Source organism: Tiliqua scincoides, chromosome 5 (genome assembly GCF_035046505.1).
Source record: "Tiliqua scincoides isolate rTilSci1 chromosome 5, rTilSci1.hap2, whole genome shotgun sequence".
Classification (NCBI taxonomy): domain Eukaryota; kingdom Metazoa; phylum Chordata; class Lepidosauria; order Squamata; family Scincidae; genus Tiliqua; species Tiliqua scincoides.
In genome coordinates, this window is record NC_089825.1 from 36875140 (window position 1) to 36892891 (window position 17752).

A 17752-nucleotide genomic window follows, 5' to 3' on the forward strand; every position below is an offset into this window, starting at 1 on the left:
GGGGCTGGCACAGCTGCCAGAGTTTCCTCAAGGTAAGCGAACAAATATTCCCTTACCCCTTGTTGAGCTCTGTGGTTGGCAACAGGAGAAGAAATGGCTTAAAATCCACTATTACACTATACTGAGTGGATACAGCTAGAAACTATTTTGAATTGGTAAGCATTCTGAAGATTGTAGCACAGCAAGGCAGTCATGTAGAAACCTAGAGACAACTAGCCAAGTTTACACAAATTCTGACAGCTAATTAACATGCCAAAATGAGAAAGATGCCTTGAAGAATAATTAATTTTGGCATGAGAACTCTACTTGGGGAGAAGAACTCTTTGACCTCTTACATCGGTTACTTCTCTTGCATGAAAGCAAGTGCAAAGTGTTAGTACATTTGCTACTAATGTATGCTAGTGCTAAAAATACTGAGCAGTAAGATATTTCTGTTAACCTAGAAAGACCAAACTGTCAGCCATGGTTCCCTTGGGAGCCACGGAAACCAGCCGGGGAGCCTCAGAATCCTCACCAAAAACCTGCTACCCTATACTATGTATAAAATAGTTGTCCTAATGGGGAGCTCTGGCCAATGGTCCAGTAGGTCAAGGGAGATGCCATCAAAAACTTTTGGGAACAACTGGACATATGGTGGACCCATGTAAAGCCATCACAGAATCAATTCATCATAGATCTGCTCAACCCGCATTCTCAAAACAAAATTTTCCATATGAATTAGTCCTGATTCAGACAGAACCAGGAGGAAGGAAAGTATAAATGCCAAAGAGCCAGGAACTGAAACATCCAATCCACACTACTGGCACATAGATAGGACAACACCACCACCACCACAATTACCTGTCTACTCCCCTGCTTAGAAGAGCTGCTGCTCGTACTTCTTGAAGGTGACAAGACTTTCTGAGACACACCAAGGTTCTTTTCTTCAGTCATGATCTTAGAAAGAGTTTCTTCTCTATCAATTCAATTACAAAGTCATCAAAAGTAGGGGAAGACATGGAAGAGAACGGCAAAAGTCATCGCTTCCCCAAATGCATTCCAGGGTCATTGCTGGTGCTCAGAGGAGATTCCTAAAAGAATGGAGCAGGAAAAACATAATTTAGTCCACAGTAATTTTACTACCAGGCAAGAACTCATACTTTCATTGCTGCAGTCTTACAGCACTGCTATACAATTAGCATGCTAATTTGTTGTCAAAGATAACCCAGCTTTGATGAGTAACAAAATGGGTTTAAAAAAATTAAACGGGATGAAAAATTGCAAACTGATTATACTACATCAGGAGTCAATGATGTTTTAGGCACAATATCCTAATTTTGTGGTATAGGTGTGAATATCTATGTATTGTAATGGGGTCAGCCCTTTCCAGGTGCACTAGCAGCCACTCCCATAAGAACAGCCCCACTGGATCAGGCCATAGGCCCATCTAGTCCAGCTTCCTGTATCTCACAGTGGCCCACCAAATGCCCCAGGGAGCACACCACATAACAAGAGACCTCATTCTGGTGCCCTCCCTTGCATCTGGCATTCTGACATAGCCCATTTCTAAAATCAGGAGGTTGTACACACACATCATGGCTTGTAACCCATAATGGATTTTTCCTCCAGAAACTTGTCCAATTCCCTTTTAAAGGCATCCAGGCCAGATGCCGTTACCACATCCTGCGGCCAGGAGTTCCACAGACCAACCACACGCTGAGTAAAGAAATATTTTCTTTTGTCTGTTCTAACTCTCCCAACACTCAATTTTAGTGGATGTCCCCTGGTTCTGGAGTTATGTGAGAGTGTAAGTGCATCTCTCTATCCACTCTGTCCTTCCCGTGCATAATTTTGTATGTCTCAATCATGTCCCCCCTCAGACGTCTCTTTTCTAGGCTGAAGAGGCCCAAACGCCGTAGCCTTTCCTCATAAGGAAGGTGCCCCAGCCCCGTAATCATCTTAGTCGCTCTCTTTTGCACCTTTTCCATTTCCACTATGTCTTTTTCGAGATGCGGCAACCAGAACACAATACTCCAGGTGTGGCCTTACCATCCATTTGTACAACGGCATCATAATATTAGCAGTTTTGTTCTCAATACATTTTCTAATGATTCCAAGCATAGAATTGGCCTTCTTCACTGCCGCCGCACATTGGGTCGACACTTTCATTGACCTGTCCACCACCACCCCAAGATCTCTCTCCTGATCTGTCACAGACAGCTCAGAACCCATCAGCCTATATCTAAATATTGATTTTTTGCCCCAATGTGCATGACTTTACACTTACTGACACTGAAGTGCATCTGCCATTTTGCTGCCCATTCTGCCAGTTTGGAGAGATCCTTCTGGAGCTCCTCACAATCACTTCTGGTCTTCACCACTCGGAAAAGTTTGGTGTCATCTGCAAACTTAGCCACCTCACTGCTCAACCCTGTCTCCAGGTCATTTATGAAGAGGTTGCAGAGCACTGGTCCCAGGACAGATCCTTGGGGCACATCACTTTTCACTTCTCTCCATTGTGAAAATAAATCCCCTTACTTGACCGTGCCCCACACTGCCTACACCACGTTTCTCCTTGCTCCCTCCCCTTCTTCCTTCTCAAGTCCACGAACAGAGTGGCAAAGGACATGAGGAGGAGAGGAGAGGAGAAAGAAGGGCAAAAGTCTCTCCGGTCATGTCCATTGCTTTCTTCTCTTCTACATTTTTATTATTAATAATATTATTGTGTCATCAATGTACATGGCACTTTACAAAGTTTTTCTACCTTTTTTCCACCTTAAAAAAAAATCTACTGCTGTCAAATCATTCCTCTTCCACTCCATTTTGTTTTCCTGTTCGTTCCCTTCTTTTTTGAATCCACAGAACAGGAAGAGATCAGAAGATGGAGGACAGGGGTTCTCTGCCAAACCACAACCTGACCTCATGAACAGGCCTAGCTTGATCAGCAGGGTTGTTTCCCAGTTCTGTATCTCCACCATTTCCTCTTCTTTGAAAATCTAAAATTTCCCACTTGACTTTTTCCAACCAGCACTTAATTGTGACTATTAACACAACAGCTAAATTGTGTCCAGTTTTACAGATAACATGCAGTTGGTACCCTTCAGTCTCAGAAGACTATGGTATGGTGGTTCTGGAACAGTGTCTAGTGTGGCTGAAAAGGATGATTCAGGAGTGACAATCCCTTCCACACTGGGAGCAAATGTAGTCTGTCCCTGGTCTGTCTCCCTAGCTACGGGCCTTCCTTCTTTGCCTCAGGTTGTTGGGCAAGTGTCTCTTCAAACTGGGAGAGGCCATGCTGCATAGCCTGCCTCTGAGTGGGACGCTCAGAAGCCAAGGTTTCCCATCTGTTGAGGTCCACTCCTAAGGCCTCCAGATCCCTCTTGCAGATATCCTTGTACTGCAGCTGTGGTCTGCCAGTAGGGCGCTTTCCCTGCACGAGTTCTCCATAGAGGTGATCCTTTGGGATCCAGCCAATGTCCACTCTCACAACATGACCAAGCCAACATAGGCATCTGTTTCAGCAGTGCATACATGCTAGGGATTCTAGCTCGTTCCAGGACTACTTTTTTTGGAACTACAGTAAAAGCACCCACATGGAACCAACAGAGAACCATAACTGACCCACGCAGAGAACAAGATGAAGGAATTAAAGAGGCCAACATGGACGGAAGAAAATCCATTGAGGGAAACCACCAAGAAAACGAGGGAGACAGCAGGTCTGCTGCCTGATGAAGTTTACCCAAGCCAGACATTTCAAGTAGACATCTGTTATTGAGCCTGGCAGAACAATATTTAATAGCAGCTAGAGGATGTCTGCACCACAAACCCTGCTGGGAAGCACACACACTCCACGACAATGTATAAAATGTGAGCAGCTGTTTCCATAGCAACAGATTCTTCCTACTCCACAAAAGCTAGACCATAGGGTAACACCTTTCCCAACTCAAGGAAACCCCCTTGCCTTTTATGTTGCTGTTGATAACAGTGTGTGGCTCAGCTGCCCTGTTCTTCAGCTATCAAGATCACATATAGCAAGGGGAGAACATGAAGATGAAAAGAGGGTTTGATGAACTCCTGTCTGATCCGCAGGGCAGTCCTTCTCAACCGCTCTTAAGTGTATGGAACAATATATCTCATCAATTCAGCGATCTCTATTCGTGTCAGACTCATGGGCTGGTTTTTTGCCATTTTTACAATGTCTGGGCACTTGACTGAATAAAGGAGAACACTATCGACAAAGTCTTGATGAGCTTATAGGTTAACTTGCTCCCCAGGCAGTTCTGATATACCCTGCTTCTTGGCTGTAGCAAACTAAGGCCCAAATCCTAACCAACTTTCCCTCACTGACAGAGCTGTGCCAATGGGGCATGTGCTGCACCCTGCAGTTGGGTGGTAGTCATGGAGGCCTCCAAACTTAAAGGAATGTTTGTTTTCTTACCTCAGAGCTGCACTGCCCTTATCTCAGTGCTGGAAAGCTGGTTCAGATCGCACCCGAAGTTGTACTGTACTATAGCTACTTGCCTGGTTACCTATGATGAGAACTGTTGCTACATCCAGTCAAGCAAATTGAGAAACAACTCATAGCAAGGTTTGTTCTAACTATCCTGAATGCAGACCTTTCTCCCCCATGATTAACAGGTTCTTGTAAGAAGACAGTGTCCAGTGACAAATGCATTCTCTCTTTCTCTGGTTAGTCACACAATAAATTGTATATAAGAAAGGTGTCCGTACACACGTAGAGATTTTTGGTGAAGAACGTACTTGCATTTATCAGACGAATCCAGGGACAAGACTCCTTAAATATAATGTCCACTTCGAGCTTACTGCTGTATGTGAATTGAACATAATGTGCAAATAACCTGCATGCATGCATATGTACATGTGTATATATAGCAATTTCCTCAAATATACCACGATCTTAGCGAGTCTGCGGATGGCATCCGCACACTGCAGTTGTTCAACAAATGCCACCATACAACATTACCTTGGGCTTTAAAAGCACCATTGGATAGTTTAAAATTGCCTGATCTGTTTGCAATACAGCGCAAAACTGTGTAAAAGTCAAACCCATATCTGTACATATCCAGGGGACCAATCCATGTGCATGCAAAAGCTTTTCTCTCACGGCCAGCAACAGAGCCCAGTGTTCATCATGATCTTTGCTCAAGATCCAGACGTTCCAAACCAGAGTATGAAAGAGACCCTTGGAAGTCACATTGCTAACTGCTAAGAGAAAATACTCCAGGAAAAGATCCAGATATGGTTATAGTCCTAGACACACACTGTGATTTTATTACCAGCTAATACATATTGTTCTGTTGTACTCCATGGTCTACTAGAGCATGTTGCACTTAAAGGCTAAAGGTCTAAACCCATGCAACTTTCCAGTACCAATGCAGCCGCAATACAGACCCAAGGTAAGGGAACAAATGTTCCCTTACCTTGAGGAGGCCTCCATGGTTGATCCCCACCACCACCAGATGCAGTACGCACCCTGTTGGTATGGCTACATCAGCGCTAGAAAGTTGCATAGCATTGGGCCCTAACACAGTTATTTCAGCGTAAACTTTCATGAACTAGACTCCACTTCCTCAGGTGCATCTTGTATTTATCTTCAGTACTTCTACACAGAACTCTTTTTATCATTCATAGACTCTTTTAGAACATCATCACAATCTCTCTCTCTGCTGTCAGAACTCTAGACATCTGATTGTTTAGGCATGAATTGTTTAGGCATAATCTGATTGTTTATGCCTAAGCATAAACAAATGCTGTTAAGAATGAGATCATTCACTCAAGAGAGGTTAACGGAAAGGAAAAAGATAGCCTCTGCCATGTTCAGCTACCTCTCCCAACTGCTCTCTGACAACAAGAACACTCTGCCAAGAGGAAAAAAAAATCCCATAACTCTAAAACATAACATAAGCATAAAGCAAGCATCTACCTGTTCAGGTACTTCAGCTAATCAAAGAAATTACAGATTCAGAGCCTTTATTGGCATATATCTAAGGAATTACTTTACAATGCAAGCAACTAAGCAGTAGTTTATCATTCATTTAAGTATCTTATTCAATATATACGGTTGGCAACCTTCAGTCTCGAAAGACTATGGTATAAGCCTACAGCACCCGGTATTCCCAGGCGGTTTCCCATCCAAGTACTAACCAGGCCTGACCCTGCTTAGCTTCCAAGATCAGACGAGAGGCATGTGCAGGGTAACATTTGCTGCTATCGTTCAGTCAAATCAGAGCTGGTTTCAGCTATTTTCAGAATTTGCCACTGCAACAAACACAACTTCCAAGGCTATAGCCTAAATTTAACTAGTCATGGCTAACCCCTAGGTCACTAAATTTCAGATACGACCTTCAGTTATGTCCCCTCGTGGTCATAACGTCTTTGTAACTATGCCTTATGTTATGAAGAATGAATCCTGTTTATTTCAGTTTGTTGTGTCTCTGGGGGTTTTGGGGGGATGGGGAAGAGGGGATTAACAATTTCTGTAAAGTAACTTCATGTACCTGGAAGGTACAGCAGAAAGAGAGAGAAAAAATGTGGGACTTAGGACCCAAGTTTCTGAAAGCAATATGATTTTAAACAGGATACTAGAAATATTTCTGAACATCTTTGAATTACAATGTTTCTCTTCTACAATCTGCTAAACTATTGCTATGTATAAAGCATGTGATTTCCTTTCCAGCTCCATCTCTGGTATCTCTGAAAGATATATTAGAAGTAAACTGACAATGGAGTTGCTATGAAGTACGGGTAGTTATATTTTTTGTTGTTGTTGCTTAGCACATTCTAGGGCTCTTTTGGAATTCTGGCTCATCTCTAACCCAGTAGTTACATACCGTATTTTTAGAATATTCAAAACAGTTTCTAAAAATACAACCTACTTTATCATTCATGCAATTTCCCGTTAAATACCATAAAGGAACACAAGTGAATGTTCTGCCATTGTCTATACAAGCATTTTTGTCATTGTCTATACAAGTATTTTTAAGTATGTAGAGGAAGGTTTTTAAGCACCTGGGCAGCACTGCATTTCCAATGTAAGCCACTCAAGGACAACCATAAAATCTACTCTTTTGTATTCAATAGAAGTGTTCACTTGAAAAGGTTTTGACATAAGATGCAACACAAGGAATTTCATATACACAAACGATCAGATTATGAAGCTGAAAAATAATGAGAGATTGTTATTCTGTGCTAATTGTTTTCTCCGCTTCTATTTCATAATTAATGTATGTTTTAATCTATATTTTCTATAAATATAGATCTATAAATCTATTTTATCTATATAAAATTTCTGCTATATTGCTTTGAATTGTTGGCTGTCTTTGGCTCTATTGTAGAAAGGTAGACTATAAATTATCAAAATAAAGGGATAAGACTATTGGGTTTCTTCCAGGACACCTTAATTATGTTCTCAGAGCCAGAAGTACCGAGATTGCTGAACCAAAGACTCCTTGATAATGAGTTCCAAACCCTTCACTCTACTGCTTCCAAGGTCTGCTCCCCTTTATGCTTCCATATTTTGGTCAGTTATCTCCCTATCTGTCCTTCTTAATGGACCCAAGGGAGCGCAAGCAGTTTCCTGAGCCATATTTAATGTTAATCCCTCCCAAGTTTCTTTGGGAAGCTACTGCAAGAATCCACTCCTTGACAGTCAGTGCCCTTGTAACTCAGGTGCTGGTTGGATAATAAACATAGTCCAACATAGTTCAACACACCTCAGACCATATTTGCTTTTATTGTGTAAACTATGTGGATTCTCCGGCCACCTATTTGGATGCAGCCCTAGAGAATAAACCCGGGCTCTCGGACACAGAGAAACTGCTTTTTCTCCGCTGCGATGGCTCCCCAGAAGTCAATGAGTGAGCAGCAAAATTTCTTTTGTTAGTGGACCAGAAGTTCTGGGCCAGACTTCAGTAAACTGTCTTTTAGTATGATTAACATCTCCCTGGAGGAAGTTGTTTCTTAATATGCCAATAAAGGTTTGTTTAATTTCAATAAAGGGATTTTGTGTTCATCTCAATCCAGTAGACCTTATTTCTATCTAAGGGACAAGATTTGGGGACAACTCTTTCTTCATGTGTGCATGTGCACAATATAGTCTACTATTTATTTTTATAAGTTCTCATTCCATAATCGTAGCTATAACGGGAGAATGCCCAAACTCTTCCCATCATGTTGCACCTATGGCTTGCCCCAAGCATTGATATGTTAACAGCTTCTGCAAATCCCCTTCAAGTATGTAAGATAGAGCTTCCACACGTTTGCATGCTATTTGCCACACATGACTTGGTTTGCTGTGTGATATTATGCACTGGATTCTGCAAACCAGACATAAATACATCCGTGTTTCAGAAGTTTCAACATGCCCCCAAAGTTCACTTTTCCTCTCTTCTATATTAATGCATGACAATGCACGCACACAGATAACATGTTATTCATCTGATGAAGTTTACCACTTACAAGACTTAACACGTTAAGGTAGCACAAGGCTCTTCACTGGGATTTAGCTGCAACAGACTAACAACAGTGACCTCTTGATAAGTTGAACACTTCAGGTGTGTTGGACTATGTTTATTATCCAACCAATATTAAGCAGTTTGTCAAGGAAACAGGATATGTATGGCAGGATTGACACAAGACACAGACTGGGGGAAATGTCCTCAACCATGAAGCTCATTGGTTGGCTCTGGACCAGCTGTACTCTCTTATCCTAACTTACCTTACAGGGTTGTTGTGATAATAAAATGAGGGGGAGGGTAAAAAAAAACAGCCACATGGGACAGCCCTGAATATTGCTTTTAAAATATGTATTCCAAAAGAAGCATGCAGAAGAAGAAGAGTTCGTCGCCAGTTCATTTGCAACTGTGGCCTAAGAGATGCTTGTCAAGAATGCTGTCACATCTATGGGCTATTTCTATCCAGGACAATTTTTCATAGCAGCAGGACATAGACAATGATACCATCTGCTTTCTGTGCACTACACAGTCACACATCTTTCTTTCGTTTGACAGAGGAAATGGCAGAGATCTTATAAGTAGGTTACAGATCGAGAAGTACAGGCTGGCTCTGTGGGGATGGGTCTGGCAGGAAGGGGCCAGCCTGGGTAGCTCAGGCAGAAGTCTGTACTGTCAGGAGAAGTCCTCCCAGCACACAGATGCAGCATTGCAAATGAAACTTCCCTTTACCAGGCAGTGCACCAGCCACATTCACAACTCCTCCTCCTTTTCCCACAGCTTGGTTTGGAAAAGGAAAAGGGGAATAGAGCTGAAGAGAAAGTGCAGAAGAGAGGAGGTAGTGGGCTGGAGCGTTTGATGTTCTAGCTCAGGGCTTTCCAAACCTGGAGGCCAGATCCTCCACTCTGTGGGCAGAGCTTACTCTTCCACCTCCACGCTGTGTGTATTCTGAGTAGATCTGGGCACAGGGATGCTCTCGGCAGTCACATCTGCCCAAACGTCCTATTGCACAGCCTTCTGGGACTCCAGGCAACAGATGCAACTGCCCAGAACATCCCGGTTCCCAGATCTACTCAGAATACATGCAGAGGAGGTGGAATGGTAAGCTCCGGTCCGAATGGGGACTGCTTTTTTGACAGTTGTGTGGGTGATGGTCCTTCACACAAAGGCAATAGATTTGTCCTTACTGGAAAGTAACAAGAGTGCAATATGGAAACACAGAGCAAAACACTTCTAGTAAGCTTCCAGAACCACTTGATTTTACTGTATAATTCATAGTTTAATCAGCTAGTTTTCACCCTGGAGTCAATGGAGGGCAAGTTACTGGAACTGCCTATCTGTACACTGTACCCTCAGGCGCCGTGCATTGGCTCCCACACAATCAGCCCTTTACCACACAAGACCAATGGCCTAATCACCTCTGCAGCTATTAGCAATACCAGTATTTCTGTAAAGTGATAAACAGTTCACCACCAGCTGCCAACTTTACCCTAGCCTAACACTGTAAACTTGTTAGTCTGAGGTTTTACCGTCTGTAGAAAACGCAAGGAAAATGATCACCAGGATGGAAAATATAATTGGATGAGTGTCTAAAATATACAGATTAAGGGCGCAATCCTAACCCCTTATGTAATTGCTTCCCAGCACTGACACAATGACAATGCAGCTCTGAGGTAAGGGAACAAACATTCTCTTACTTTGAGACGGGCTCCATGAGTGACACCCAACTGCAGGGTGCAGCACATGTTCCACTGGTACAGCTATGCCAATGGAACATAAGGGGTTAGGGTTGCACTCTAACTCAATTCAATTCTGGAAATACATGTTTCATTATAAGCTTATGCAGGATCAAACTCAAGAATTGCATGACAACAGGTTCCCTTCACACCACAGTTGCCTTAAGTCTGTATGCTAGGTCCTCAAGATTTATTCATTTATTTACTACATTTTTATCCCACCATTCTCCTGGAAGGGACCTAAGACGGCTTACAGCATAAAAACACTTTTTAAAACATAAATTAAAACATTAAAAACCCTTCTCAATGAGTAGGGACCAAAAACCCTTCTCAGTGAGTAGCACCTTAAACAGCAATCCAACATTAAATAGAAGAGCAACAGCAGCAATTTTATAAAAGCCCCAAGCCTGTAAAAAACCAAATGTAAAAGATGTTAAAAGAAAGATGTTAAAAGTTGTTTAAAAGGCAGAGAACTTAGAAGGCTTGTCTAAAAAGAAATGTCTTCAGAACTTGCCAAAACGTTTCCAGGGAGAGGGCAGTTCCTAAAACATTGGGGAGGGAGTTCCATAATGCTGGTGCCACTACTGAGAAGGCCCTATTTATTGCTGGCCCATGCACTTCCCTGGGCAGTGACACTTGTAAAAGAGCCTTCTCCGACCTAAGGGGATGAGCCAGATTACCGTATTTTTCACTCTATAAGACGCACCTGACCATAAGACGCACCTAGTTTTTAGAGGAGGAAAACAGGAAAAAAAATATTCTGAACCAAATATTGTAATAAAATATGTCTCTCCGCTGCTCTGTTTCCATGCTCCTTAGCATATTTTACTACCTCTAGTTTAAAAGGAATTTTATATGCTAGCCTTTTCTGCTTTATCATCCTTGCACTGGTAGAATGAGGTACTGTAGTATTTTTCTGCAAGTGCATTGTCACTAAGCATTACATTTGCATTACCACTGAGCGCCTGCATTTGCATTACAATTTGCATTTGCATTACCATTGCATTTGCATTTGCATTACCATTGAGCAGGCAGGCAGGACCCTGGTCAGGGGCAGAAGCACCTGCCAAGGAGTCTCTGCTGCCCTGAGAACGCCTGCAGCTTTGCAGTATTCACTCCATAAGACGCACACACTTCTCCCCCCACTTTTTTGGGGGGGAAAAGTGCGTCTTATGGAGCGAAAAATACGGTATATGAAAGTAGGCAGTTTTTCAAAGGAGATTTGTCCAGAAGTTGGAATGTTCATAGGTCAAAAGCCTCCATTAAAGTGCAAACACAGCCATCCATAACTCAGGGACCAAGTGTTCATTTTTTTATTTTTCAATTTACTCTAGAACCTCATCCCTGGTCATGTCACATCCCTGGATTCACTTGTGCAGTCATCTTCCCTGAGAAAGTCAGTTCAAGCACAAGAGTCTGTCCTATGCCTTCTGTAGTGAAGACAAATGAAAAGAATTCATTCAGTTCTGTTGCAATTTCCATATCATCTTTAAGAATCTCTTTTATCTCCTGTTATTCAAAGGTTCAACTGGAAGTTGATGCTGGCAGGCTTCCTGCTTTTGATACATTTAAGCAAGTTTTTATTGTCTGCCCTGATGTTTTCAGCCATGTGCTTCTCATATTTTAATGCATATTTTATTGCCAGTGATTGCATTCCTTTCTGTTCTCATTTGGGCAAAATTTTCATTTTACTGAAGGAAGAGATTTTAGCTTTCTTCGGACTCCAATCAGAAGCCATTCTGACATCTTCCTAGACCTGCTTGTGTCTTTCCTCCTTTGTATACATTCTAATCAGGCATCTATAACTGCGGTTTTAAATAACCTTCATGCACTTGAGAGAGATAGAACTTTTATGTTATTGTAGCGTGGCTTTCAAGCACCAAACAACATTCCAAATAGGCAGATCTTTCAATAGTTTGGTATCACTTCTGGCCATGGCTGCCTCCCACACCGCCTGACAAACAGCTCCTTTCCCCTCACTAAAGGGCAGCCAAGTTCTTCACTTACACAGAAGAGCGGGTAGAAAAGCTCAGTTCAGCTTGTCAGCTGCTTCTTGAGGTCTTGATGCTTATCGGAGCTCTGCCCTCTAGACTGGGTCTCCTGCCCTCCTGTTATGCAAACGTATCTGTGCTAGACTTTCTTCTACACCGTACAATAGCCTAAAACAGGGGTGTCCAAAGTTTTTGGAGGGAGGGCCACATCATCTCTCTGACACTGTGTCGGGGGCCGGGGGGGAAAGAATTAATTTACATTTAAAATTTGAATAAATTTGCATAAGTTCACATAAATGAATATATTAAAGATGAACTTATATGAATGAATGAAGGTCTTGCAATAGCTCAAGGCCTATAAAAGGCCTTGCACAAAGCAAGGCTGGCCTTTCCTTTCCTGCTGCTACTGCATCACAGACGTGAAACAACAAGCAGTGGAGGAAGCCCTCATCCCACAGCTCACGCGAGTGGTCAAACAGTCGCCCTCACGCTGAGAAAAGTTGCGTCAGGCCAGTCCGGGCTCCAACAAATCTCTGGAGGGCCAGAGGCTCATTGGAGACGGGGGGCTCCCTGAGGGCCGCATTGAGAGGCCTCGAGGGCCACAAGTGGCCCCAGGGCCGGGGTTTGGGCACCCCTGGCCTAAAACACAGTAAATGCTACATCCCTCCCCCTCCCCACTAACATTACATTTCACCACTAAAAACAAAAGCAGAGCTGTTCAGAACACTAAATAGGATCATTGCAGAGATAGTATTAATGTTTGTTTCAATGAGAAGTAATATGACCCTTCAAAGACAGAGCAAGGCAGAAAAAAATGCAAAAGACATTCTTCCCCCAGACACTCAGAGCACATTCTGGTGGGAATTATACTTTCCATACAGCCAATTCTCAAAAGTCCATGTGCTCTGAGCCAATGTGTCACTTCTCACCTGCAGGGAAAAAGCATGTATGGGTTTTTTCTCATACTTGCTTCACTCTGAATGAAAGGCGCGTGGGAATTCCAAGTCAATTACAACAAGATGATGCATGAGATCATCATGTATCTGGAACACTCTGAAGTGCTATGGAAGTTCTAAGCCCAATTGTTAAACTGAAAACCTAACAGACAAAGCAACACAGCAAGCCATCAAACTCTGCCTCCAGAAGCCTCTTATATATGGCCATGTGAAACTGCCTACTGCCAAGTCAGACCATTGGTCCACTAGCCCAGGATCCTCTACATTGACTGGCAGTGGAGTGTCAGAGTTTCAGACAGGAGTCTTTCCCCACCCTCTTTGGAGAGGCCAGAGACTGAACCAGGAAGCTTCTGCATGTGAAACAAGTGCACAGGCAGCCCATCCATGAGGCCAACTGAGGCAGAGGCATATAGCAGATTGGTGGGAGAACCCACCTCCATTCACCCACTTGCCTCTACTGCTTCTCTTCTTCCTCCTCCCATTCCCTAGTTTGGAAAAGGAAGATGAGGACAGAGTAGAGGAAATAGTGTGGGGGGGGGGGAAAGAAACTGGCAAGTTCAACTACCAGCATGCTCTAGTATCCCATTTTCCTCCCCTCCACACTTTATCTTCCATTCCTTCCCCCATGTTTCTCTTCCAATCTAAGAATCAGGAGGAGCAGAGCCCAGAACATCTCCAGGTAAGGGGGATGAAGCAGGTGGTCTTGGTCTATCTAGCCACTGAGCTATGGCCCCATCCCCACACTGTGTGTGGGTCTCTACTTTTACCCATCTGTATCAGGGCAAGAAGCACTTCAACATAGCAGGAGGAGTAGATGCATTGTATGTATTTATAATATTTACATTCTCCGTGTTGCGCTGCCTATGTCATTTTGGGCAAGGAGAAGTTACCAGTTGTCAGCATGAGTGTCGGATGAATTTCCCCCTAACCTATACCATTTAAATTGATTCCTATGGGAATAATACTTTTAATTTACATGTTTTAATAAACATTTAAAAAACATACTGATTTCCAAGAATGCAATAACCATGTAAATTCAGAAATGTCTGTAGGGAGTACTCTCATGGTAGCACATTACCAAATGCTCTGTGCTCATTCTGAGGCACCCTGCACCCTTTCCCAAATTAGTGAATTTGCCAACTTCACTTTGGTTATGAAATATTTCATAAGGAAAAGGAACTGGATTTCTATCTGCATACTGAAATCCCCAGCACAACAGAATCCAAGCCCGGTTTCTGTAAACAGATGGGAAACATTAATAGGAACATAAGACTTGAGCTTTCAAATTAGATCAATAGACTAATTGCGACACTAGAATAAACATCTTACCAGTAGAGAGGCTGAGATTCCACTGTGTATCAAAACAATGAAAGTGTAATTTGTTTCTCCCATGCTTTAGGCAGACTGAAAACCATCGTCTAGTTTGGTTCTGTGCCCCACTAGCCATTTTTATCCCGTTACATTTTTGTTATTGTTATTAGACCTGCGTCCTTTTCCATTTTTGTTAGACAACTTGAGCATGTTGTAGAAAGGTGGGAAATGTTATTGATGGGTTACATTCCAAGAAGGTGAATTATGACTAAGTACTGTTGAATTCAAGGGGACGTTAGAGATCAGTCAAGTAAGTCCTATTCAATAGAACTTTGTCTTTGGATAAAACCCATTATTAAGTAACAGTAATGCAAGACAGCCAAGAAGCATGCAACTGAGATAGTTTCACTCACAATTAGCAATGCCTAGAAAATACTTAGCAAAGGCTAAAAAAAATGTATTAACAATGCAACCCTTTGATTTTTGCAGGTTGACAAATACCGCATTGAGCATTGACCAATTGAGCAACATCCCCCCCCCAATTTGTTTAACCCAACTCAACAGAAGTACCATTACACAAAGTTAAACCAGTCAAGCAAGAAAACAAGCAAACTAAAAACAAACACCCAAGTACAGTTTGACTCCAACTGGTATGTTGCCTTAGCGTTTGTTCTTTTTCCTAACATACCATTTAGGAGATAAAACCAGAGCAGATAGACATCTAAAACAAGGCTTTGTTCCAGGGACTTATCCTCTGTTTAGTTTATATCTACATTATAAGCTGTTCTGGTTTTGCAAGAGCTAAATCACATATACACTAGTAACAAACTAAAAGCCTCCATATAGATTAGATACCCAGAGCACAATCCAAAGAAGTGCTCAAGCCGGCAAACATTTCTGAGCCAGCTTCCAGGTGTTTATTTTTATTTATTTATTTTCACATTTTTATACCGCCCTTCCTCTGAAGAGCTCAGGGTGGTTTTACATAGCTGCTCCTCTCCTCTTTCTTGTCCTCACAACAACCCTGTGAGATAGGTGAGGCTAAGAGAAAGTAACTGGCCCAAGGTCACCCAGGAAGCTTTGTGGCCGAGGGGGGATTAGAACCTGGATCATCCAGGTCTAAGCCCACCGCCCAAACCACTACACCACCCTGGCTCTCAGGTGTTGCAAACATGCCATAACCACATTTGTGCCTAAGTGGGAGTCAGGGAGGTCTGCGCAAGGACGCTCACCAGCCTCCCCAAGCCAGAGTAAAGCCCAGGAAAAGCAAGTTCACGCTGTTGCAGGCCACTGGCGTGGGCATTTGGGGAGGGTGGGGGAAGGCATTTCATGGAGGGGGAGGGTAGCCAGTGGATGGACTGGTGGGCAGGCCAGGTCCAGGAGGAGCCTCTGGCACTTAAGCTGGATCATAACCCCCCCTCCAGAACAGCCTGGCCTAACTCCAGGTCGCTCAGATCTGCGCCAGTGATTTAGCTGGCATAGAGCCGAATAGCCTTATTGCGGTGGCTAGAGCAGTGCTCAGGGTAAGGAGAAAATATTACCTTGCCCTGAGTTGTGCCACAGTCACCTCCAACACTGCACTGGATACAACACAGGCAAGCTGGCCTGCCTGTTCCAACACAGGTTAGGACTGAGCTGCCCGAGTGTGATCCTAAGCATGCACACTCAGACATCTTATTCAGTTCTATGGAACTTGCTCCCATGTAAGTGCATTTAGTACTGCAGCTTAAAGTAAAAACGAGTGGCTTACAGAGAACTCGATTTGTGTTACACACGAGATGATTTTCCATTAAAACACGGCCATAATTCTCTATGGGCAGTGGTTCGCACACATTTAGAACCAGGACCCACTTTTTAGATTGAGAATCTGTCAGGACCCACCGGAAGTGATGTCATGACTGGAAGTGGCATCATCAAGCAGGAAAATTTCACAATCCTAGGCTGCAATCCTACCCACACTGACTCAGGAGTAAGTCCCATATACTATAATTGTTAAAAGAATATACATAGTAGCTTGTTAAAAGTACAGGTCTGTAACATTTCCCCTAATGCAGTCATATACCATGGTAACATCGTCTAATATATTAAAAATAAAATCTTTAAATGAATGGGGACCCACCTGAAATTGAGTCATGACCCACCTAGTGGGTCCCGACCCACAGTTTGAGAAACACTGCTCTATGAGCACCATAAACTTAAATTAAAAAATATTGTTTGCATAATTAGACAGAACAGGAACTTCTCTCTTTGCTCGTACCTGTGGTTTCTGGGTAGAAGAACTAGCACTACATCAAAATCCTGGATTTCTCCATTGATGTCTAAGGGCAACTCTCACTTCTGCCTGGAGGTCATTTGCAAACGGCAGCTCCAACTCCAACCAGGAAATAGTCAACATGTACAAAGAGATTCTACTTCCTAGGATTTGTCTACCACCACCACCACCCATATTGCATTTTTCACATGTATAATCTTCTTGTTGTCCTTACAACATGTGTAGTAGGTAGGTATTACGATTGTTGTATGGAATCCAAGGAACTATTGCTGAGAAAAATGGTTGATCCATTACAAAACTTAAGAGAAAAAAAAAGTATTAAAAGTCTGTGTCATCGTAACTGCTTGCAGATCTTGCAGCATGGCCTGCAACAGACCATCCATATTCTTATTATAGAAGAGGTACTGGTACACTGTTCCTCTCAATACCGCCCTCCACTGAAGCTCCAATTACAATAGCCTACTATTAGACAAGAAGGAATATACTGATGATGTTAAAATACAGCATTTGTTGAGTGATGTTTCCAGCAATGTAACTGAGAGGGTGGTGGTTTATTTACAGCAAATGGTGGCAAAAAGAATTAAGAGATAACACCTAACTGACAGTATATCTTTATGAGGGAAATACTCTGAACCTCCTTGATCATCGTATAGCCTCTGTATTAATATTAATTACCTTAGGTCCGCATCTGCTGCTGCTGCTGTTATTGTATCTGTATTATAAGCCAATAAATGTCTGAGTTTGAGTTTCAACAGCCTATTGATTATTGTCATGGGATCATCCAAACACTGTTTTGAGACTTTGAAATGGCCTGGTTCTTTGGTTATGAGCGCACAATCCCTACTACTTACATCTTCTTGTGGGTTTTCAGAACTAGCGAATTCAAACTCAAACAGACCTGTCAGTTAGGTGTTATCTCTTAATTCTTTTTGCCACCATTTGCTGTAAATAAACCACCACCCTCTCAGTTACATTGCTGGAAACACCACTCAACAAATGCTGTATTTTAACATCATCAGGATATTAGCGAATTCAG

The 17752-nt window shown here is 42.7% G+C and overlaps 1 protein-coding gene across 6 annotated transcripts in view; it reads right to left on the bottom strand.

The window, feature by feature from the left end:
* The window catches only part of OSBPL3 (oxysterol binding protein like 3), a 116252-nt gene that overhangs the window by 63555 nt on the left and 34945 nt on the right, over positions 1 to 17752 (bottom strand). For 5 of the 6 annotated variants that reach the window (XM_066631351.1, XM_066631344.1, XM_066631345.1 and 2 more), the window contains one exon: positions 841 to 1070. The exons of the other annotated variant lie outside the window; for it this stretch is intronic. In XM_066631351.1, coding sequence (XP_066487448.1) covers positions 841 to 933 — 93 coding nt within the window. In that variant the 5' untranslated portion in view covers positions 934 to 1070. The remainder of the gene's footprint in view (positions 1 to 840; positions 1071 to 17752) is intronic. 6 annotated transcript variants of the gene reach the window in all.